This window comes from Culex quinquefasciatus, chromosome 2, assembly GCF_015732765.1.
Source record: "Culex quinquefasciatus strain JHB chromosome 2, VPISU_Cqui_1.0_pri_paternal, whole genome shotgun sequence".
Classification (NCBI taxonomy): Eukaryota; Metazoa; Arthropoda; class Insecta; order Diptera; family Culicidae; genus Culex; species Culex quinquefasciatus.
Window position 1 is genome coordinate 39244777 of NC_051862.1, and position 25229 is coordinate 39270005.

The 25229-nt window shown below is 32.8% G+C and overlaps 1 protein-coding gene across 14 annotated transcripts in view; it reads left to right on the plus strand.

Moving 5' to 3' along the window:
• LOC6045974 (whirlin) overlaps window positions 1–22544 on the plus strand; it is a 193500-nt gene extending 170956 nt beyond the window's left edge. For 8 of the 14 annotated variants that reach the window (XM_038252110.1, XM_038252112.1, XM_038252113.1 and 5 more), the window contains exons 12-20: window positions 2541–2644; window positions 3477–3720; window positions 4224–4292; window positions 6952–6957; window positions 7727–7807; window positions 13344–13433; window positions 14403–14594; window positions 20334–20426; window positions 20487–22544. In XM_038252110.1, the coding sequence (XP_038108038.1) occupies window positions 2541–2644; window positions 3477–3720; window positions 4224–4292; window positions 6952–6957; window positions 7727–7807; window positions 13344–13433; window positions 14403–14594; window positions 20334–20426; window positions 20487–20615 (1008 nt within the window). In that variant the 3' untranslated portion in view covers window positions 20616–22544. The remainder of the gene's footprint in view (window positions 1–2540; window positions 2645–3476; window positions 3721–4223; window positions 4293–6951; window positions 6958–7726; window positions 7808–13343; window positions 13434–14402; window positions 14595–20333; window positions 20427–20486) is intronic. The other 6 variants (XM_038252115.1, XM_038252114.1, XM_038252118.1 and 3 more) reach the window with 6 other exon arrangements.
• Window positions 22545–25229: the final 2685 nt, after the last annotated feature.

Below are 25229 nucleotides of genomic sequence, written 5' to 3' on the forward strand. Positions count from 1 at the left end.
ATATTTGTTTTAAATCTAGACAAGAGTTGGAGTTTTTGACATTCTTATTCAAGTTTTTAGTTGGATCAACTTTGGCAACCTCTACAGGTAAAAAATGTAAAACAGTTCCTTTTCTCCATACCTTTTTACGATTTTCCATACAGACTTCAAGCGATTTGAGGGAGGGGTTTCCGTGGTTAGAATGAGCTCAAATTTGAAATTTAACCTGGTGCTGGGCCAATCTTTGATTCCAGGAGGTATCCCCGATGAATCCCAGATGTGGACCACCCTAGTGGATAGCTTCATGAGTATTTCTATTTTTTCTTCAAGACTTTTACCAAAGACACTAAATCGATATATTTTTTTTGTATTTTTTATTTATTTTGTTACGAAACTTGTTTCCAATTTGTTTCCTAAAATCCGAACAAGTCATTTTGCATCATTGGTTTCTTCATACAAGTTTATCTTAAGTTATGATTAGGACTATTTGGAAAAAGAAAAAGCTTGGATATAATTCCCATTTCCAAATATTTTTTTTTTATACAGCAATTCCCCAAGAAAACAGCATGTCCGATCGGTTTCAAAATTGAACTGGGGGTTCCTTGACCGAAATAATTAATCTCGTATTTTTTTCGTTTGGCATTCAGGGCGACCTATGCCGTGTTAGGGTGGTCCAAAAAAATGCAGTTTTTGTTGAATTTCGCAAAAACTACACTTTTCAAAAAATTATAAATCCACGCCATTTCAATCGAATTCAGTGGCAAATGAAAGATGACTGATTGGGCTTTAAAAAACATAGTTTAAAGCTTCAAAAATCTATGTTTAAGCATACAAAAGCTATTGCGTTAGACGAATGTTAAGTTTTTATTTATGTATGTTTTTTTATTAGCGAGTTTTGGAAAGTGTCGATAATTAATCACAAAATGCAATGGAATTTGATATCAAAAAGTATTTTTGTGAATTTGGTGCACCGTTTTCGAGCCATTTTTAGGTTAAAATAAAAACAAATGCGTTTTTTTTAATTAGTGTCCATCTCTGCAAAATTATTTTAAAATCCAAAAAATTATCTATATCTTTCTTTTTAGGACATTGTTGATCCGACCTTGTCAAAACTTGATTTTTTCAGCACTTGTCGTATAAATCCACCTCGGTAATCTTCATAGGATAAACAAACGACTCGTGCTGAAGATATTGTTTTTTTTTTTGGCAAGTTGTTACATATATTATTTATTTATTTGTCAAAAAATATGAAGTAAAAAGAAGTCAGTAATTATTAATTCATGATGATGATGAATATTATTTTTCTACAAGAAATAAGAAAATCATTACATAAGTTAATCAAGACGATACTATTTTTTGTAGTTTTCGACAAAATATTGATCGGGAAGCAAAATTGATACCTTCTATCAAAAAAATATGGGAATGATGTATTCAAGATAAGTGAATTCACATCGCTTTGGAGTTGCAATTAGAATGTATCAGAAATTCCAGTCATGTAGCTCATGCAAACTGCTTACAAAAAAAATCCAATAAGATTCCATGATTCCAAAATGAAAAAAGCTCACCAAACTAGAATGAAAGATTGCATCGTGAAGTTAGTTTGGCTAGTCCACACTAGGGTGTCTCTCTTAGAGAAATTTGAAAATGTATGATATTTTAAAGGTTTTAGGTAAGCAAGGGTATTCAACATAGTATTGTATGAACATTAGCTTTTTAGAAAATATACACAAACTCGCACAGTAGATACCACCATAAAAATACACTTATAATAAACCACACTCACTACTCACGCAAGTTTACACTCTTTGAAAAACAAAGAATTACGCTCGTTCGCTTTTTGTAGGAGTTAAAACAATAAAGAAAAATAATTCGCTCTACCTTTCTCTCTCTTCTTCACTAATTCGCCTTCACTTTATCTCTCTCTTTTTTCTCTGCTCGTGTTTTGCGCTAACAAAGTTTAATCTCTGCAACCGTTTCACACCGTGTGTGCGTGTTTTTTATGCAACTGCATCAAAGTGCCGTTTTTTGCTCACTCTCGTTACCCTAACCTCACTTTTTTCTTCAACTGTTAAATTTTTGTGCAACACGTGTAGAACACTTTTTTTCGAAAAAAAAATCTTTTTGCGAATGCTGTAACTTTGCTGCTGGCTGAACTCGTTTGCTTCTCGAAACAATAAATCGTTTTTATTGATGTAAATAACCTACCATTTGAAGAAACGGTTCCTGTACAGTATAAAATTACACGAAATAAAAAAAACCAACCTCACCTCTCTTAGCCGGAATGGGAATGCTTATCGTAACCGAACTACGTAGAGATTTGTTCAAGCTATAGTAGATTTCGCCACCCCTTTTTCGGACTCTCCACCCTTCAAAAATGAAAACCCCCAAAAAAATTCAGCAAACACTCAAAAGAAAATCGCATCAAAACGTTGACCACTCTCCCCTAAAATCCCAAAAAAAAAAATCCGTAGAAGTGCAGCGGCAGCGGCATTTTCAATGGAAGTCGCCGGTGCAGTAAATTTGAGCCCGTGTCCATTTGTGTTGTTTTGTGTTTGTTGCAGGTGTCGGACACGGATCTGGAAGTGATCGAAGCCACCGGTGCCGGTGACCACGGCGGAATGGTGGCCCAAGCCGGGACGGGCCCGCTGCCCGACATTCGCAATCGGTAGAACTCGCGGACTTGATAGGATTTTCGTTTGTTTTGATTTTTTGTGCCAGTTTGAAGATTGATGAACAGTTTATGTTCATTGAACAGTTGTTGTACCCTTGGCCATCTTGTTCTCCGAACAATTGTTGTTCCTTGAACAATCGTTGTTCCTTGAACAGCCATTGTTCCTTGAACAATCGTTGTTCCTTGAACAATCATTGTTCCTTGAACAGCCATTGTTCTTTGAACAATCGTTGTTCCTTGAAAAATCATTGTTCCTTGAACAATCATTGCTTCATGAACAATCGTTGTTCCTTGAACAGTCATTGTTCCTTAAACAATCGTTGTTCCTTGAGCAGCCATTGTTCCTTGAACAATCGTTGTTCCTTGAACAATTATTGTTCCTTGAACAGTCATTGTTCCTTGAACAATTATTGTTCCTTGAACAATCGTTGTTCCTTGAACAATTGTTGTTACTTGAACAATCGTTGTTCCTTGAACAATCATTGTTTCTTGAATAATCTTTGTTCTTTGAACAATCGTTGTTCCTTGAACAATAGTTGTTCCTTGTACAATTGTTGTTCCTTGAACAATCGTTGTTCCTTGAACGTTCGTTGTTCCTTGAACAACTGTGTTCTTTGAATTGTTGCTCACTGAACAATTATTGTAAACTGAACGATTGCACTTTACTGAACAATTGTAGTTCACTGTACAATTGTTGTTAACTGAACAATAGCTGTTCATCAGTTCAAGCCAGCACTAGAAACGTATTAATTTTCATTTCTTTTAACTTAATTTTCCGTTACTGACCCCCCACATCTCCTCCCACCCGCCCCCCCTCTCAACTCAGCCCGCCGGCCCCACTGCCGTACCGTCCCATGTCGGCCGGACCGATTCTCCACCACCACCCGACGCGCCACCTCAACACCTCCCAGAGCCACCTGGCCGATCTGGGCGGAACGCCGAGCCGGTTTGGCGGCACGTCGGCCACCTCCCCGCCGGGGGGCATTGCCGGGTTGAACCCGCTGCACAACCCGAACCGCCACAAAATTTCCTCCTCGTCTAGCGATGTTGTCAAACAGTTGAAGAACAAGGTGATTTTAAGACAGACGGGAGGGGAACGTTTCCCGCCCACAGACGACTGGGCGCGTGGACCACCCACCCCCCTTTTTGAGCTCTGGTGAAATAGCGTAATAAAAAGCGAACTTATCACAAACATCACAAAGTTACACCAGACAGTCACCCAGATCATCCCGTAAAACAAGAACACAAATTTTCAGATACAACTTTAGATAGATCGATGTGCGTCAATGTTTTAGAAAGGATCATTTAGAGCAGATAAAGTCGTAATTTTGGAGTCAATTTGTCTTCCATACATATCTAGAAACAACATTGAAATCACAGGGTTTTATACTTCATATCAAATTCACAAGATTTTTGAAACACCTTCCGCCAAAAAATATCAACACTACACGAAATACACGTTTTGGGGATAATTTAGCCAACACATTTTATATTATGGACTATGAATTAAATGCTAACAAGACATTTTCGTTTTCTTTTTTTTTTCTCTTCCATCTTAATCTTTAAATTGCAGGATTTTAACGATCCGACACGACTTAGGAGAGGCAGCGAGACTCAGCTATCGAGGGCGGATTATGACTCGGTAAGATTTTATCTTGATGTTTATTTCATTAAGGTGGTCTATAAGAAATCAAGTAAGATTTTATGAAATGGTCACGGTTTTACACGTTTCAACATTTTCTAACATTTGCAGAAAAAGAAAAAAAAAACATGTTTGATTTCTATTCTAAGAAAAATCATGAAATAAAAGTAAAATAGGGATAAATAACTAAAATAGTGAGTTTGAATTTAGCCTAGAAAGACGAAAAAAAACAATTTGTAGCTAACACCTTAAAAAAAGTTTTTTTAATGGATTTTCGTATTTTTTCAATCCGAAATTTAAAAAAAACAAAAAAATATTCAAAAACCTTTGTTTGATTAGAAATGCATAAATATACGTTAGGGCCGATCCAAAAACCACGTGGACACTTTTTTGGAATTTATTTTTACTCTTGTTCTTTTGGAAATTCAAATTTTCAGCAAGATATGTGCCCTATTTCTTTTTTTTACTCTTATTCTTTTTGAAATTTGTTTGTAGATAATAAATCAAAACATTGAATAAAATTTGTAAAGTTGTAATATTAAGCAAAAGCTTGACATTTTTAAACCGATTCACTCCAAACAAGACTACAAACATTTTAAGGGAAATTTGCTTGAACACTGAAGTTTTCGATATTATTTGAAGCAATGCGAAAAATTTTCTCAAAATACGATTTTTTCTGGATTTTGAAAATTTCTCTAAAAAACTCAATATTGTTGTTATTGTAATATGGGTATCAAATGATCAAGATTTTTTCATACATTTCGAAAGTATAATTTTTTGAAACTACTTAAAAAGAATTTACAATATGAATTCATTTTTCAAACATTTCGACAAAAATAATATTTTTTTTGTAAAATGCTCAAAACTTTCACAAGTCTGTGTATTTTGGAAACAAAAAATTTTTTTTTAGAGAAAATCAAAACTTTCTCAAATTTACGCATTTTCTAAAACAAAAAATACAAAAAATTGGTTTTTCACAATATGGGTATCAAATGTTCCGGATTTTTCATACATTTCGATAGTAATATTATGTTTTCCAATATAATATTTTTTTCGAAAACTACGCTTTTCTAGGAAAGGCTTGTTTCTGTGAGAATTATTTGTATTTAAAAAAAATACCTTTGCTATCGAAAGGTTTGAAAAATTAAAAAACTGAAATTTGTAGTTTTCTTTAGAAAAAAAATAGTTTTGTGAAAAAATAGTATTTAAAAAATGTGTTATCACTTTCAAATGTATTGAAAAATACTCGATTGTTTGATACCAATATTTAAGAAAAACAGAATTTGTGAGTAATTTTTTGAAAATACGGAAATTCGTAAAATTCAAGTATTTTACAAAAAAATATTGTTGCTTTCGAAATGTATGAAAAAATCCCGATCATTTGATACCCATTACTTAGCTTTGTTAAAATTTTGAGTATTAAAAAAATGTGTGCTTACTTTCAAAATATTAGAAGTAAACTCGATCACTTGACACCCATGTTATAAAAAAAACTAACATTTTTAATTTTTTCTTGGAAATTCGTAGTTTTTTAATGTTGTGTTTTATTTTTGTTAAAAATCGTGTTATAACTTTTGAAATGTATGAAAAGATCACGATCATTTGGTACTCATATTGCAGCAACAATAATTTTCGAATATTTTTTCAGGAACAAATTGCATTTTCAAAATACAGAAAAAATAGCATTTTTGTGGGAAATTTCATGTAAATATAATTGCAATGGGTAGCTGACATCATGCCAATTCTAAAAAACTGTTATTTTTGTAGTTTGAAAAAATATGTTTTTCAAACATATAAATTGTAATTGTTCAAAACAACTAAATCTAATTTTTTTTAAATTTGTTTAAACACCTAGTCAATAAAACATAAATTTTTAGCTGAGTTTTCAAAAAACTTGTGCTAAAAGTGCTACAAATGTTAGCGGTGATGATGTTAATGTGAACATCAACCAAAGCTTTTTGTACCATGATTTTTGTTACAAAAATTTATGTAGGTAGCTTGAAAACTTCGGGAACTATCGATATAATTTTGGATCATCCCGTAAAGTTTTGTCTGCAAAATTATTTATTACAAAGTTTGACTATTTCTACAATCTCATTTTTGCAGGATTACGTCCTTTTGTTTGACAGTTTCGGATTAAGAATGCAACAACTTCCTCGTCCCAAATTGAAGGATTGAATTATTTTTTTGTTAAAAACTGGAAAAATATACAATTTAAAATGTATTCTGAATTGTTTACTATCGCAAGTTTTATTTTCTATTTTCTAATGCAATATTTTTCTTAAAAGATCCTAAAAATAGTAGGGTCGAGAAAAAAGTTGTGTTTGGCATCCTATCTACAAATTTATACAAAAGTGTTCCAAGTTTGTGGGTGTTCCAAATATGTGGGATGACTGTACCTTATTTTCTGGGAAAAATTAAAGGTAAAGGGACAAAAAATCTAGTGTCATAATGATTGCAATATTGAATCTATATCAGATGATATCACTTTGCTTTCTATAAATAAAACAAATTTTATAACGTAACGTAACAATCGTCAATGATTTATGTGATATTTCTTTTACTAGCTATTTTGAACCATTTATTCCAGCTGTACTGCTATCAAATGACAAAAAACTAACACCGTCTCGTTACTTTCATGCCCACCTTCCAAAACTAGGACCAGGTAAGCAAACTGATTCGTGCTTTGCAAGTGTTTTATATTTTTCTGTGTCAAACCGATTTTATATGATTTGATTGGTCTCTTATTATGATTGAACATATTGATTTTACGTTTCCGTCGAGAACTGAAAAAAACACACACACATTTGTTTGTTTGGTTGAAATATCCAGTGCTGAGAATAAAACGATCAGATAACACACACCACAATGAGAGTAGGAAATCGGATACTTCAGTAAAGCATTTTTAGGGACTGTTGATTGTTTTTGAAAGCAAAGACCGTGCATATGATAGTAACACCAACAGCAGAAGTCATTTGAGGAAACAATTCCATGAGAAAATATACAAAGTAGTAAAACTATCAAAAGTTTGAAAAAATGTAGTGTTAATTTGTTTTATCAAGTCCAGAACAACATAGAGCTATTATTTAAAATTCAAAGTTATAGAGTTAGAATCCTACTTCTTTCCAAAAGCTAGACTTAGATTCCATTTATTCCAAATTAAGCTAGAATAGGATTTTTACTTTAGTTGTTACCATGTTAAATGTTGATTTATTACTAGATTCTTTAGTAGATCCATTCCAAATTAGATGAAACCTCTAGTTTTAGCGACATTCTTTGTTCATCCCTTTTTGAAATCCAATCCCTTCTCTTCCCCTCTAACCAACCAACCATTTGTGTTTTCTTACCTCTATTGTAACAAACTAAACAAAAACTCTATAAATTTTTGTCGGTGCCTATCTCCATAAATGTGTGTGTATACGAAAATCTTACAGGGGAGCTACTTAGATGGATTACGATCGCATTTAGGTGGTTTAACGCAACGAGTCAAATCTTGGTACTGGGGAAGACCTCTCGTAAGTGCAAACAAATTGAACAACCATTTTTTCCCCCAAACTTTTTGGTTTTGTTTTCAAACTTTCTTCACTTTTGTTGTTATTTTTCGAAGAAAATAAAATCACGAATATTTTTTATATCTTTTCTTATTCTGTGTCATTTTTTTATCAATTTTGAATCTTTTCAATTTAATCCAACAGTTTGTTTTTTCTTCATTTCCAATCCAACTGCAACTTTAGGTAGCATTTTGAGTCCGTTTTGAACGATTTTTGTTTTCTTGAAAATTATCACCCCAAATCCCACCAACAGTAAAGTGACCAATTCCCGTGTTGTCAAAGTCCAAAATTTAGTCCGCACCAGTAATAATATTGCGAAGCACGAATTGTGTCCATTTTTATAAGTATGTACTACACACTCTCTCTCACACACACATACACACAAACACACACTCACGGCTCCCTGAAATGAACAAAAAAAAGCTTTGCAAAAACTGATACTTTTTCCAGTTTTAGTTTGCTTTAGTTACCTAGAGTGCTTAAATAGTTACAGATTTTCTTCTTTAAACTCTCGGTGTTTTCTAGTTCAAATTTTAAAACTTTTCTTATAGTGTATTAGAATGTATCATTTTTCGATTTTTAAACTAATTAGATGTAGTTCTTTAAATGCATGAGTTCTTCTTAGATAAAGTCATCAATTGAACATTAGATCAAACCACAATTGGATTTAATCAAATTGAGATTCACCTCCATCCACAGATATTTATACAAATGGACACCATTGTTTGACATTCCATTGAAACTACCCAACAAAATATCAGACGTTTTTTTATTCGTTCTTTCAAACTGTCAATCCTTAGTATTTTAAACTAATTCGCTTATACTTTTCGCACTTAGCAGCATGAGGCACCTCTTTCTTAGTATCAGAGATTTTTACAAACAAAAAAATCAACAAAAAAATACAATCGAATTAAAATTTCTCACACTCTCATTGGAAATTAACTTTCATATCTTAGTATGTGTGTGTTGAAATTGAAGATTCAATCAAAATAGTAAACGATTTATCTAGCTCTCCTTTTTCTTTTTGTTTGAAATTATAGCTAAATCTTACTTCTAGTCTGTTGTGTGTTGTTGTGAGCGTGCGTTTCAAGTTCCGGTGGTGTTAGTTTGCTAAGCACGAGTTGAGATTTAGAGAACATCCGCGAAGTTTCAAATAAGAAAGGATCAAGAAAAAAGTGCTTATGTCCGATTCTTAGCAATTGTTTACAAAAAAAAATCAAGATAAACTTGGGATGCATGTGATAATTTTTCATGATTACCATACAAAAAACACATTTTTACGCCAAAGATCCTATTCCTAAATGTATAAAAACTGGAAATTTTACATTTCTAAAAAACAAGTTTAACTAAATAGTTCAATTAAATGGAAGGATTGCATATTTTGAATAATTCTTAACGGAACTTTTTAGTTGAAATACTTTTACGGAATCTTCTTTTATCAATATGTAAGTATGAAATTAAACAGGACTTTTCGCTAGGGGTATATGGAAGCGTTGAACAACCAAGAACAATTTCAATGGTTCGTGAAGTCGGATTTTGATCACATTTCGGATTTTCTTCGTATAAAAAAAACCCCCTTCACAATCGAAAGTCGTTCAAATTCAACCAGAGTTACGACTTACGCTAGTTTGCGTTGTCCCGTCACGCCATTAGTTTGGCCTAACAACCTACTTAACGTTTTCCGTTTGCGTTAAAAGATTCTGTTTTGTATTTTGGGAAAAAAAACCTACTTTTTAAAATATTTAAGAAGTCTGACTTTTTCTCTTTATATGGAACTGCTCATTTTTGAAAGAATGAAAGAAGTCATCAAAATATTACAACAAACAAATCTGCTTATATTTCAAAAACTGGAAATAAATCTCACAAAATTATTACGACAATAAAAAAAAATGTTTTTTAAACTATAAAAATAGCTAACAACATATTTTAGAAGTAGAACTTGCACTTGTTTAAAAGAATGGAAAAAAACTCACAGATTCACTTTTCCATTCGACCTTTTGTTCATTCGAACTTTTGGCATTCGACCTTATGACTATTCGACCTTATGTCTTCGAACTTTTGTCGCACATCCCTGTTAAAAAATAAGTAGAATTTATCACGAGAAATTAAAAAAAAATATGGAAAAAGGCAACACTTTTGAAGTTATTCCTAGAGAGGGTGTAAGTTGTGTGAAGATTACAATATGAAATTTAACGCCACACAATTTTGTTCAAGAGTGCAAAGCGATACAAGTTGACCCAGAAAAGTTATAAGCGATTTGAATGAAGGTGTGTCCTGAAAAGTACTTTATCGTCATCTAAGTCTCCACGAGATGTGTGGAAGGCTCCTGGACAAAAAAAAAATAAGAAAGTCAAATTAGGTCATCTTTAGATTTTCAATCTAATTTACCTCCGAAAGTTAGCTAGTAACTTGGCTAGTAATCTAGTTTCAGAGCTTTAAAAATATAATAAATAATGTTAAAAGTAAGTAAGGCCGTTGCAAATATTTTTTGAAAATTATGTCTCTCGACTTTGGCCAAAGTCGAGGGGAGGCAAAAAAAATTTAGCATTTGAATGAAAAAACTGTCCTAAAATGCATTTTGCATCTACTCAGTTCTTTGCAATCATTATTTTTCAAAATATCAAAGTATTGATGATTTTGTTTTCGCAAAAATTTTTTTTTTGCTGTACTGTACAACCGAAAAATAATTTTAAATTATTTGCAGTTGATTAAGGGACCATCCATAAACCACGTGGACACTTTTTTGGGAAACTGTAACCCCCCCCCCCCCTTCGTGGACAATTGTCCATACAAAAAAAACTTTTTTATATGGATCGTGGACAATCGCCATACCCCCTAAAGTGTCCACGTGGTTTATGGATGGTCCCTAAACTTCTACTCCCATTAAAATTTTGAAGTTTTTAGAAAACATTTTTTTTACCGCCTGATTTTTCGAATCGATTTTAAAAGGAGTGACATAAACTTTAATTTTTTTTTTTTAGAGCGGCATAATCCGAACCAAAAAAATATCAGAGGTAAAATAACGTAGACATTTCAAGTGGTGTTATTTTTATAACTCTTGTTCTAAATATAAAACTACCAAAACAAACCTTTTTTATTTTCTGATTCATTGGATTGAAATAAATTTGGAATTAAATGTCTTCTCATCTTTTTACTATTTAAATTTGTAAGGACGGTTTTAATTGAATTTTTGATATTTAATACGGATGTCTCATAATGTCACCAAAAAATAGTGCAACAATGCAACAAGTTGCAAACTGATGATTTTTATATCACGATTCGTGATTTGACCGAAATACACTTTTGAATAGGATTTTTCAGTGAAACGTTTGTTTCCCTGCTTTATTTTGTCGTCCGTTTGGATCACTCAAAACCTATAACAGCTGAAAAGTTGACCACAAATAAGTGCTAAAACTAACTTTTTGTCACTTTTATTGTCGCAAAAGATTGAACAAGAAGTAATTTTTTTAACGGAATTGCAAAATAGTGATTTATACAACAAGGTGCAAAAAGAAGTAATTTTTATAAAATCAATTTTACCTCAATCTAATGTAAAATTTTCTGAGGATTCCGAATATGTCAAAATTGAGACCAAAAAGTGCCGCTTTGGAGGCCTACAGGGCAAAAACTATCGATGTAAAATGTTTGTTATAGGAAAATCGTAAAACTATGAGAAAAACTGCAATTGGCCAAAAAGTTAATACCGTAGGCTTATAGTCAGACATGCATCCGCTCTAACTCCTCTTTTAGAAGAACTTGTTTGGCATCTCACGTAGAAGATACCCAGCATGTTGTGCCAGTGATTATAATACGCTAATTACGCTTGTCTTTTAGGCTCCCGAAGACCCTGAGAGATTATTTTTAAACCCAACCGAGATATAGGTTAAGAACTCTTAATTGCACTCAAAGAGCTTTTAAGAAGTTCTTCTTGAGAGCTTAAGAGAACATTTACATGCAAATATAGCTAAAATCGGGTATTCCAATGAACCAATGTTTTCTACACCAAAAACAAGAGATTTTTACCTAGCAACAAGCATAACATTGCTTTAAACGAAAATGCCATCTAGAACAAGCTGAGTGCCGTTAAAAAGAGCTCATAGTGCCGATGCATGTCTGCTTATAGTCCATGAAATTCCCTAACTTTTGACCTATGGGAGTATGGGTGTTGGAGGCTGTTGCAAAAAGTTATTAGGGTTTTAAAAAAATCCATTTTTAACAGTAATTTGCAAAAGCTATGAGAAAAAGTCAAACCAATCCTGGATGTCTATAGCACATTTTGAAGGGCTACAGCACATTTTTTTGGACCTCAAACTTCAAAGCCCGTTTTACCCCACTTCCCTTTGTCGTAGAGGGCTCATATTTGGCATGAGTTCATCTCATGTATAGACAAACAAACCCTGAAAGTTTCATCCAAATCCGAGCACCTCGATACGACCTGTTTCACATCGGTGAAAAACTCGCTCTTAAAGCATTAGCCGGGACAACTTTTTAAATTTCATGAGAGTTGGCGGAGAATGACACTTTTTTCAAAATCTAAGCACAGATTTTTTTTTCGGAATTTATGTTGGTAACACTTCTAGATATATTTTAAAAGTATTATCCTATAGCTTAAGCGGTACCTTTTTTGTACATACATATTTGAAAATAAAAACAAATCTTTGGTAGACTTTTCCGCTATATTTTTTGTCTAATTCAAAAAGTTAGTAAAATTAATTCTTAGAAAATCTACAAAAAAAGAAAAGCTTCTCGTTTGGCAGTAGTCCTAGCTTCATTCGTCCCTTGTGACCAAATATGCACACCAAGCGTTTCCTCCTAAATCAGCAGCATTTAGCACCAAGTCGACACTACCACCTGTAAATAGGCTGTAGAAACGCCACACAAATCATGGCATAGGGCTTCAACAGCAGTTGCCAGCAGCTTAGAGCAAACACACATATATATACTTCCGTTGCCAAAAGCTCAGCATTAAAAAAACATTGTACAGACATTCGACAGAGCAAATTGCAACACAAAACTCGTGTTTCACAGATATTAGGAACCCCGTGCTCCCCGTTTTCTCCCAGTGTCAGCAACACTGTTTGAGCTTAGGGAATTGATACAATAGAACTAGGAACACTGTTTTCTCTTTTGATATAATTTGATTGATTTTTTCTTTGATTTGTTTGCTCCTAGAACAGAAAAAATGACAACACACAAACACAAATGTTTTCTTTTCTCTCTTAGTTCACACATATACACCTACACTTCCCTTTTTCAAATCTGTGTTTTGTCCAAGCGTCAATTATTAGTTTTAATGTTTTACAAAAGAAACTTATTTATAAGTGAACAATTTTCTCATTTTAAACTGTGTTTCCTTTCTTCCCCCCGAAAATCTTCTTTTCGAAACTACCAACTTGTTAAACCAAAAAAAAATACACTTAAAAACCAACTACAACAACACCACCACCATCACCAATACAAACTAAAAAAAAAACCCTTTCTGAAATGTGCCCGTGTGTAGGAGTTAGCGACAAAGTTGTCGAGAAGTTTTGATATGAAAGATGAAGGTGGATCGCTGTTGGGATCCGATGCAGGTGTCAGACGGCATCAGGTAAATGTCACACTATTGAAACAATTCAGCAAAACATCAACAACGAATAAAATCCCCGCCCGCCCCACACCCCTGTTTGTCAAGTGTAACAATGATGATTTGTTCCGCCATTTTGAACTAACAAATGACAGCCCCCCTCGTTTTGCAGTGTTGCCAGTGTTGTTGAAATTTCTATTTTTTGTTTAGTTTGTATTGTTGTCATTTCGTTTTATAATTTTCAAGATAGTGAGACAGTTTTTGCCTAGAATCGATTACGACAAAAACCAAAAAAAAATCAAAACTATTGTGCTAGATTGCGTTTTCATGTTACACAGCAGCAAAATCTATGACAATTTAAAAAAAAATCACACGTTACAAGCGTTACAGTAGTAGAATGTGAGTTACTTGATCAAGTGTGTGAGTTATGTTCGTTTGTTTTCTGAAAATTTTGTTTACGAATTTAGTGTTGTTGAGGCTGATTGTGATCATTCAAGATTTAGTGTGTAGACTCTCCAACATTTCAGCTGCAAAAAATATCATCTTACTCACAGATCATCAATATCGACAGCTAACGCAGTAGTTTAGGCTGAAACCATTTTTTTGCAAGTAGTTTAGTGATTAAAAGCACGAATTTAAAAAAATATTTTTCTTTTGTAGATGTATTTTAGATTTCAAAGCACGTATTTTTGAAACAATTCATATTTAGGGAACGTTCAACTTACTCATTCAAATGTGTTTTCATAGTTCCAGTGTATTCTCATTGTACTTTTGATTCAAGTTGTTTAAACACTTCTGATTATTTGAATAACTAAACACCAAAGTTAGAGTTCAACTAATCAGAAGAAGCTTGCGCTTAAAACTCGTAATTTCCAGTGTAATTTGTCTGAGAAGTAAAAAAAACACCCTGTTGGGAAATCGTCCCAAAGCTGAAATTTAAAACCCCCCTCAAAACACATCCAACTAACTGTTCGCAATTGACTTTTGTCCCAGTCGATGCAGCGGCTGCCGATGGACCAGAACGGCTCCTCGCTGGAGCAGTGCCAGGACCAGCCGCCCCACATTGTACCTGACCACCGAGGGAACCTCCACATCACGGTGAAAAAGTCGAAGCCCATCCTCGGCATCGCGATCGAGGGCGGTGCGAACACGAAGCATCCGCTGCCGCGGATCATTAACATTCATGTAAGTTGTGAGGAAAATTATAAAAAAAAATTCAACCTGTTCAAATATGTACTGTTTCTAGTCGTGTTCTTTAACCTTTCAGGCCGGATGGGCCATATATACCCAAAAATAAAAATTTCCTAGACTAGCCAATAATTTTCGTATGGCCATTTTTCCATCATTAACTAAATAATATTTTTAGTGAAATTGTATGAGTCTTTCAAGTTAAGCTACAAATTGCTTGAATGAAACTACTAAAATTTTGGATTGTTTCAGAGAAATCAACAATTATATTTATTACATATTGTAATTGTAGGTATTGTTGAGGAATATCCAGAAAAAATAGACATAAACTTTGAAAAATATTTGCAACGGCCTAAGTGATTGCTGTGAAAAAATTAAATCTTGTACTTAGCATTTTAGACCTCATTTTTTATGTAAAATTGAATATTCAATTGAAATTTACTAATTGTTTTTGATTAAGTGCACCCTTTTCAAATATAGCCATTCTAAGTTAAATTTTGTCAAAAAATACGTTTTTATTTTTTATTTTTTTGAACAATTTTTTTGCCCACTGATTTTTTGGACCAATTTTAAAAGAAAAAGAAACAGAAAAATTGAAGTTTTTTAAGTCTCACCCAAACAATCCTCCTATTTCTAATGTATCTCAGCAACTAATGGTCCGATTTTCAATGTTATAAAATGAAACATTCGTGAAATTTTTCGATCTTTTCGAAAAAAAAAAATTAAAAAAATTGTCCATACCTCTGAATGGCTTGAAAGATGTGGGTTTTTGTCCCCTAAACATATAAAAAAAATAAAAATTAAGGAATTTATACGGATTTTCGGAAATTGATTTTTTGTGAAAAAGATAGTTAAGAAATCACAATTTTTCCGTGTACCTATTTTTTCTAAAAAATACTCATCAATACATACAACTTTGCCGAAGACACCAAATCAATCAAAAAATTCCTTGAAAAGTTACGGATTTTCGACTATTCAGCAATTCCCCACGAAAACAGCATGATTCGAAAAAAAAGTTCTCCGATCGGGCTCAAAATTTTTCTGGGGGATCCTTGGCCGAAATAATTAGACCCGTATTTTTTTGTTTGGCCATTAGGGTGACCTACGCCGTGTTAGGGTGGTCCGATAAATGGCAATTTTCGTCGATTTTCACAAAAACCACTTTTTTCAAAAAATCATAACTTCGCTCCATTTCAACCGATTTTAGATGTCTTGGGCGCAAATGAAAGATGATAAGTTTGACTTCCAAGAAAAAATAATGTTGAGTTTCAAAAATCTAGCCTCACATTTGAAAAAGTCCTATGAAAACATTAATTGCCATTTTGACGGTGTCTGGACCAAAGAGCCTATATCTAAAAATATTTTTAACAGATTCCTCGAACAATTTTACATAACATACCAAAAATTGGGCGAGGTTCATTAACAGGATTCAGAGTTATGATTTTTTGAAAATAAAATCCGGGTTTTTCGACGCGCCTCTCGCGAAAACGGGAAATTGACGAAATCGGCAAAAAATCAGCTTTTTCACTAAAACTGCGATAACTCGAAAATTTCAGCGATGACCTATACATGTTAGGGTACCGAAAGATGCGTATTTCAATTACAAAAATTTTGGAAACAGAGGTGTTTTTCAATAATTTGCAGCCTGAAACGGTGATGAGATAGAAATTTGGTGTCAAAGGGACTTTTGTGTAAAATTAGACGCCCGATTTGATGGCGTACTCAGAATTCCGAAAAAACGTATTTTTCATCGAAAAAAACACTAAAGTTTTAAAATTCTCCATTTTCCGTTACTCGACTGTAAAAATTTTGGAACATGTCATTTTATGGGAAATTTAATGTACTTTTCGAATCTACATTGTCCCAGAAGGGTCATTTTTTCATTTAGAACAAAAATTTTCATTTTAAAATTTCGTGTTTTTTCTAACTTTGCAGGGTTATTTTTTAGAGTGTAACAATGTTCTACAAAGTTGTAAAGCAGACAATTACAAAATTTTTGATATATAGACATAAGGGGTTTCCTTATAAACATCACGAGTTATCGCGATTTTACGAAAAAAAGTTTTGAAAAAGTTGGTCGTCATCGATCATGGCCGTTCATGGTCACCCGCGACAGACACGGACGACGAAATAAAGAGAAACGCAAAAAGTAACTTTTTCAAAACTTATTTTCGTAAAATCGCGATAACTCGTGATGTTTATAAGCAAACCCCTTATGTCTATATATCAAAAATTTTGTAATTGTCTGCTTTACAACTTTGTAGAACATTGTTACACTCTAAAAAATAACCCTGCAAAGTTAGAAAAAACACGAAATTTTAAAATGAAAATTTTTGTTCTAAATGAAAAAATGACCCTTCTGGGTCAATGTAGATTCGAAAAATACATTAAATTTCCCATAAAATGACATGTTCAAAAAAATTTTACAGTCGAGTAACGGAAAATGGGACAATTTTTAAAACTTTTTTAGTGTTTTTTTCGATGAAAAATACGTTTTTTCGGAATTCTGAGTACGCCATCAAATCGGGCGTCTAATTTTACACAAAAGTCCCTTTGACACCAAATTTCTATCTCATCACCGTTTCAGGCTGCAAATTATTGAAAAACACCTCTTTTTTCGCATGTTCAAAAATGGAAGGGGTCGTACCGCCCCTCCGTCACGAGATATCAAAAAACGGACCTCGGATTCGTGATCAGGGACAAAAGTTACCCCTTAGGACAAAGTTTCACGCAAATCGAAGAGGGGTCGGGGCAACTTTTCCCGATTTCGTGTGAGTTGGTAGAGAATTACCCAAATACGGATTTTCGGAAATTGATTTTTTGTGAAAAAGATAGTTAAGAAATCACAATTTTTCCGTGTACCTATTTTTTCTAAAAAATACTCATCAATACATACAACTTTGCCGAAGACACCAAATCAATCAAAAAATTCCTTGAAAAGTTACGGATTTTCGACTATTCAGCAATTCCCCACGAAAACAGCATGATTCGAAAAAAAAGTTCTCCGATCGGGCTCAAAATTTTTCTGGGGGATCCTTGGCCGAAATAATTAGACCCGTATTTTTTTGTTTGGCCATTAGGGTGACCTACGCCGTGTTAGGGTGGTCCGATAAATGGCAATTTTCGTCGATTTTCACAAAAACCACTTTTTTCAAAAAATCATAACTTCGCTCCATTTCAACCGATTTTAGATGTCTTGGGCGCAATGAAAGATGATAAGTTTGACTTCCAAGAAAAAATAATGTTGAGTTTCAAAAATCTAGCCTCACATTTGAAAAAGTCCTATGAAAACATTAATTGCCATTTTGACGGTGTCTGGACCAAAGAGCCTATATCTAAAAATATTTTTAACGGATTCCTCGAACAATTTTACATAACATACCAAAAATTGGGCGAGGTTCATTAACAGGATTCAGAGTTATGATTTTTTGAAAATAAAATCCGGGTTTTTCGACGCGCCTCTCGCGAAAACGGGAAATTGACGAAATCGGCAAAAAATCAGCTTTTTCACTAAAACTGCGATAACTCGAAAATTTCAGCGATGACCTATACATGTTAGGGTACCGAAAGATGCGTATTTCAATTACAAAAATTTTGGAAACATCGCTGAAATTTTCGAGTTATCGCAGTTTTTATGAAAAAAGTTGATTTTTTGCCGAATTCGTCAATTTCCCGTTTTCGCGCGAGGCGCGTCTAAAAACCAGGACTTTATTTTCAAAAAATCATATCTCTGAATCCTGTTAATATACCTAGCCCAATTTTTAAAATGTTATGTAAAATTGTCCGAGGAATCCGTTAAAAATATTTTCAGATATAGGCTCTTTGGTCCAGACACCGTCAAAATGGCAATTAATGTTTTCATAGGACTTTTTCAAATGTGAGGCTAGATTTTTGAAACTCCACATTATTTTTTCTTGGAAGTCAAACTTATCATCTTTCATTTGCGCCCAAGACAGCTAAAATCGGTTGAAATGGAGCGAAGTTATGATTTTTTGAAAAAGTGGTTTTTGTGAAAATCGACGAAAATTGCCATTTATTGGACCACCCTAACACGGCGTAGGCCACCCTAATGGCCAAACAAAAAAATACGGGTCTAATTATTTTGGGCAAGGAACCCCCAGAAAAATGTTGAGCCAAATCGAAGCACTTTTATTTTTTTTCTTTAACTTTCATATGGAACTGCTGTTGTAATCTTTGAAAAACAAACTTTAAGTTATTGTTACAATTCTGGAGGCGATGTGATAACTCGATCATATATTTTATATATTATATTTTTATCTGAACTCTGGAACTATTTTTTGTGAAATTTGATGAATTAAAATAAATCGAGAATAAAGAACCCAGCGAATTGAAAAAAATGTGTTTATACGGTAATTTCATGTAAAGACAAACTAATAGAAGGATTTTAAGATGTTAAACATAAATATATATCGTAAATGATTAAAATTTATACATAAGGCCAATTTTGATTTTATTTTAAGAATTTGTTCCCCCACTGATTTCTTAAAAAAAATCACGCGGCAATAAATAATCATTGCATGTTTTGGTAGCTTTAAAAATTGAAAATTATGCGCAAATTTTGAAATATTTTTTTTATTTATTGTATTTGATGTTGTAGTAATGCTTAAAATTCTTAAACGAAAAAAGCTTCACTCTAAAACAATTACACATTTTTTAATTCAACTTTTCTGTAACCAAAATATTACTCAAAGTAAGGCCGTGGCAAAATATTTTTTGAAATAAATAAGTGAAATAAGTGTTGACAAAAAATTCGCGAAAAAACTCAAAACGTTTTTTTTCATGTTTTGATCTCTTAGACATATTGTCATCAAATTTGAAGTTGATGTCACGATTTTTTTGGTCCATTTTTTTGTGCAAATAGCCAAAGATGTTGCAAATAGCTTCACAAAAATGCATGATGATATGTCTCTCCTAAAAAATAAAAACGATTAATTAAAACTGTGTTTCTTTAAAGTGGTCTAAACGTCAACATTTTCCAAATTCGATAGCGCAATTCGATACTTCAGACAATTTTACATAAAAGTCTTAATGTTCACTTATCCAAGTTCCCCACAAGTTTTTTAATCAAACTACCAGAAAACGTCTGGTTGTTCAAATGTTTTAAATTATATAAGATTCTCCAGAATGTAATCTTCTGCATAATTGAAACTGGGGTGGGTAGGGGAAAAAATCAAATAAATACCAAGCAAAATGTTTAAACAATTTGAACAAAAAAATTATGCTACTGTCACAAATTAGCTAATTATCGATGAATCCATGATTTTTTTTCCTTTGACTTTCACGTCTTTTTCCGATCTGTGGTTGAATAAACAGTAGACAACGTGTTCGAAGATGTTTACAATTCATTTTAAAAGTTTTTAAATTAAATTATTTTTTTTGCTAATTCTTGAACGAAAGTAGCTCTAAAACAGTTTCATATTTTTAACTCGACTTCTAAAAAAAACATAGCTCAAAGTAAGGCCTTCTGCTTTACCGATTATTTTTTGAAATACGTTAATTTTAATGATTTGAAATTAGATTTCAAACGACGCAAAATGTTGTTTGATTACAGACAATACGAGGATTCATCCGAAAAGATTTTTTTCCGATGACTTAGGATAATCGAGTCTGGACTGACCAAGATTATGTCTTGTAACAGTTTACCAATTTTGGGTCGCAGAACTTGAATTCGACTTCAAAAATGCAAAAATGCTTAAATATCCATTTTAATTCCAGGAACACGGGGCAGCGTACGATGCGGGCGGACTGGAAGTGGGCCAGCTGATACTGGAGGTCGACGGTAACAAGGTCGACGGGATGCATCATCAGGTTTGAATCCTCTTTAATAATTGAATGTTTTCATCTTAATTCAAACTCCTTAATTTTTAGGACGTCGCCCGACTGATAGCGGAGTGCTTCGCCGCACGCGACAAGAACGACATCACCTTTCTCGTGGTGGAAGCAAAGAAATCAAACCTAGAACCGAAACCAACAGCATTAATATTTTTAGAAGCATAGCATTTGCTATCCCTGCCGGCTAGCGATCCGGATAATTCTGAAGTGCCAGAAAAAGGGATCGACCTTACCGCTGATAAGATGAAGTAAGTTTTCTTTTTTGGGCGGAGCTCGGGCAGCTCCGATTTTGCGTTTGTTTTCTCTTTCTTTTTATGATTTTGGTTTTTCTCACTGAACACATTTTCAACTGAAATCGATGGGTTGCGGGAAAAGATTGTGGAACTTTCCCCACTGTTTTGGTGAAAGACACTTTTGAAGGGGACAGTGCTACAAACTTTTGAAACTCGTCGCACTTTACTTTCTTTGCCTAACTTTTGCTGCCGATTTTGAGTTGTTCTACGTTTTTTCAAAAATAAATCGCATCAATACACATGCCACATCACTTACTTAACAAAATTTTAAAAACTTAGCTGGAAGTTTGCGACGTAAAGTTTACTCAGATAAAAATACACACAAAGTAGGTAAATTTAAACACAAAAACACTGCCGTACTTTTAAATGTTGACACTTGAAATCACACACTCACACACATTCTTGGGCGTTTTGGCTTGGCCAATTCTAACCCCTTTTTAGATAGACCGAAACCAGCTCTCTTGGAAGCTACTAAATTTTCTGTTAAGTACACCGTAGCTAACGATTAGTGAACGAAAAGGAACAATCAAATTGCGTTTTCTAACAACTAAAGTGAAACAAACAAAAACAACACTCACAAGACTTGAAATGCTGTATTTTGCTATCGTTTTATTTTTTGATAATTATTTTCCTCTTTTCTATAAGTTCTATACTTTTCGCTTTCGATTTTACCTTAAACAAAAAAAGAAAACAATCAGCAGAAGAGATAAGAAAGAATTCTTTATTCGCGGTAATTCAGAGATATTCTAGCCGTCAGGGATGTTAAATCAGGTTGAAGAACAAAAAAAACACGAAAAACACTACCAGAAAACAAAAGCAAAACAACAACAACAACACAACTCGAACAATCCAAGAAGGAAAAAAAGTAAGAAATCAAGAGAAACGAACGTCACAGCTCACGCGATCGTAGTGACCGCGGGGAAGAGTGACGTTCGCGCGTGGAATGCACCTGCATGTAGGCAACCCTGCATTGCAGGGCTGTGCAAAGCACGCGTAAACAAATGAAAGACAAAACACAACAAAAGCCAAGAGCGCAAATCGGGTAAACAAAGAGTAATAAAAACTGCAATAACGCGTGCAAATGTGTGCGAGCGTGTGTGTGTGCGTTTGCATGAATGTGTATGTTGCGAGGTTTGCGCAGAACACAACCTTAAATGCTAGTGTAGCGAAAAGCGAAAGCAAAACAAACAACAAAATTCTAGCATGATTAAACAAAAGTGTTTGAAACAAAAAAATCTAAATCGTTATTTGTTGACTCGTGGATAAGTGCGTGGCTGGGCGCGTGTGTTTGTTTTGTTTTTAATTTAGTGCGTGCTGCGTGTAAGAAAGTACTGCTTAATGGCCACCCCTGCGACAACTGTCAAACCCGACCGGCTGTCAGTCGCAGGGGTGGGTCGATCTTTGTTGAACATAATGTGCTTGTCGCGCTAGGTTAAGCTACTAAAAAGCAACATGGTACCGATGGCTAAACTTATTGTTACTGCTCGTGTGATACTCTTACCATAAAGAAATATGAAACTTGCAAAATTATTACTGAAAAAATACACAGACAAACAGACAAAAAGACACTAACACGGACAGACCACGAACACGAACACATTCCAAACGATGATATGAGTCTAAATACATTAATGCTGCGTTCTTTTCCGTAAAAAAAGAAATACATTCTACAGAAAAGACGACCCCTCCCCTTGAAATAAAGGATTGAAATTGGGCCTGAAAGTTCTAGGAAATGATTGTTTTTGAACCAAACGTACGAGAAATGCTATGTAGGTGCTGCTGCTAAACCAAAAAAAAAAAACCGCTATTGTGTATGTAATTGTTGTGTATGTATGGAGGCGCGCTAGGTGGCAAAATTTAACGCAAAAAAAACACATGGAATTTCAGTAGGATTTGGTGCTAGATGGTTACTGTAATTGGCGGCTTTTTGCGGAAGAGGTGCTTCAGAAAAAAGGGGTGTTGCAAGCAAGAGGGTGGATTTGTTGAAAGAGTGATACATTTTGATACTTTTATGCCATTTTTTTAAATATGGTTTATTTTTCTTGTTATGCATGCGTTGGAACTCCAAACAATCTATTAGTTTTTCATACAATAAATTAAAATTCAGCAAAAAAACAATTTAAAAAAACTTGTCAAAATCTGAAATCATAAGATGATTCAATTTGTTAAATTCATTTAAAATTTAAAAAAAATACATAAAACCTTCCTTCTTTCACTTAATAGTGCCCTTGAACCTGTCATCATAATTATAGAAATTGGTTTGTTTTATTTTGCTTTAATTTTTTTGCTTAAAATCATTTAAAAAACAACGTTGTTATTCGATTATTTTTTCGCAAATAATTATTAAGATCGGAAATCACTTAATTGTCCCAGCGAACAATTTCTGACAATTAATTTTTAATTTGTTTGCAAAATATCAAACAATTTAATATCAACTGTGGCAGATCAACTGCAGCAAGATACTTTCTGTCAAGATAATTTGCAAACCATTTTTTTGATGTAAATTGATAAAAAATCAATTTTAAACATTTCGATGTCGTTCAATTGCACAGAAAAAAGCTTTATTGTCATGTGAAATAAAATCCGCAATCTAAACTTGATTTTAAGACAAAATTGGCGAAAGCGTTTTCAGAGGAATTGAACATTAATGAAAATTACCAAATAATTTGTTTAAAATATTATTTAGCTATAAAATTAATCAAAAACTGCAACATTGGTAGGAAATTTAGTGATTTTTGTATTTTCAATACACAAGAGTTTTTAGTAAAATAATTCAAAATTTCTTCAAAATACTGTGTGTATAATAGAAAGCTTTTAATTCAGAACGCATGATTTTATTTTAATTTTCACAACTGAAGAGTCTTTGGAATGAACCATTCCCCAGAAATGCACATTGTTGTCGATATACTAGAATTAGAGTAAATTTTACAAAAATTAAGTCGTTCATAGAGATTATCCCCTCCTTTTTTTATCTTTTAAAGTTTAAATATTTGAAATTTAAAGATTACCTTCACTACAAATTTAAACAATTGATAGTTGCAAGTACTAAAGATTTCTTTAATAATTTGAAAATTCAAGATTCCTAGACTGAGATTTTTTGAAGGTTTGACTATTTTAAAGATTAAAGATATTTTTTTAATAATTTTAAAATGTTTAGCTTTTAAAAATTATGCAATTTTTTTTCGTAATTGGTGATTTTTGAAATGTTGGAATTTGATAATTTAAAAATTTTAAATAAAAAAAAATTAAATAGAAAAATGTTAGTAACTTCAAATTTTTATTTTTTAAAATAAACAATATTGAGATATAAAGATTGAAATTTTTTGTAGTTTTAAAGTGTAGTTTTAAAAATATGGTATGCAGATTGGTTTAATTGAAACTTTAAAGATTTTAAATTGTTTGAAACTAGTAAATTTGAAGATTTAAAATTTTTGAAAATTTGATGATTTCTCGATTAAATTTTCAAAAGGCCCTATCTGCATAGGAAACCCATGAGGGATAGGTTGTTTTGAAAATTTAATCTAGATTTGAAGATTTTTTAGGATTTTCCAAGATTTTTGAAGATTTGGAGATTGAATATTTTGTTAAGGATTTGAAGATTTTCTATGTTTTAAAGATTATGATGATTTTTGACGATTTGAAGACTTTTGTATGTTTAAAGTTTTTAAAGATTCGAAGATTTTCGATTATTTGAAGGATTGAAGATTTAAAGATTTGAAGATTTGAAGATTTGAAGATTTGAAGATTTCAAGATTTGAAGATTTGAAGATTTGAAGATTTGAAGATTTGAAGATTTGAAGATTTGAAGATTTGAAGATTTGAAGATTTGAAGATTTGAAGATTTGAAGATTTGAAGATTTGAAGATTTGAAGATTTGAAGATTTGAAGATTTGAAGATTTGAAGATTTCAAGATTTGAAGATTTGAAGATTTGAAGATTTGAAGATTTGAAGATTTGAAGATTTGAAGATTTGAAGATTTGAAGATTTAAAGATTTAAAGATTTAAAGATTTGAAGATTTGAAGATTTGAAGATTTGAAGATTTGAAGATTTGAAGATTTGAAGATTTGAAGATTTGAAGATTTGAAGATTTGAAGATTTGAAGATTTGAAGATTTGAAGATTTGAAGATTTGAAGATTTGAAGATTTGAAGATTTGAAGATTTGAAGATTTGAAGATTTGAAGATTTGAAGATTTGAAGATTTGAAGATTTGAAGATTTGAAGATTTGAAGATTTGAAGATTTGAAGATTTCAAGATTTGAAGATTTGAAGATTTGAAGATTTGAAGATTTGAAGATTTGAAGATTTGAAGATTTCAAGATTTGAAGATTTGAAGATTTGAAGATTTGAAGATTTGAAGATTTGAAGATTTAAAGATTTGAAGATTTGAAGATTTGAAGATTTGAAGATTTCAAGATTTGAAGATTTGAAGATTTGAAGATTTGAAGATTTGAAGATTTGAAGATTTGAAGATTTGAAGTTTTGA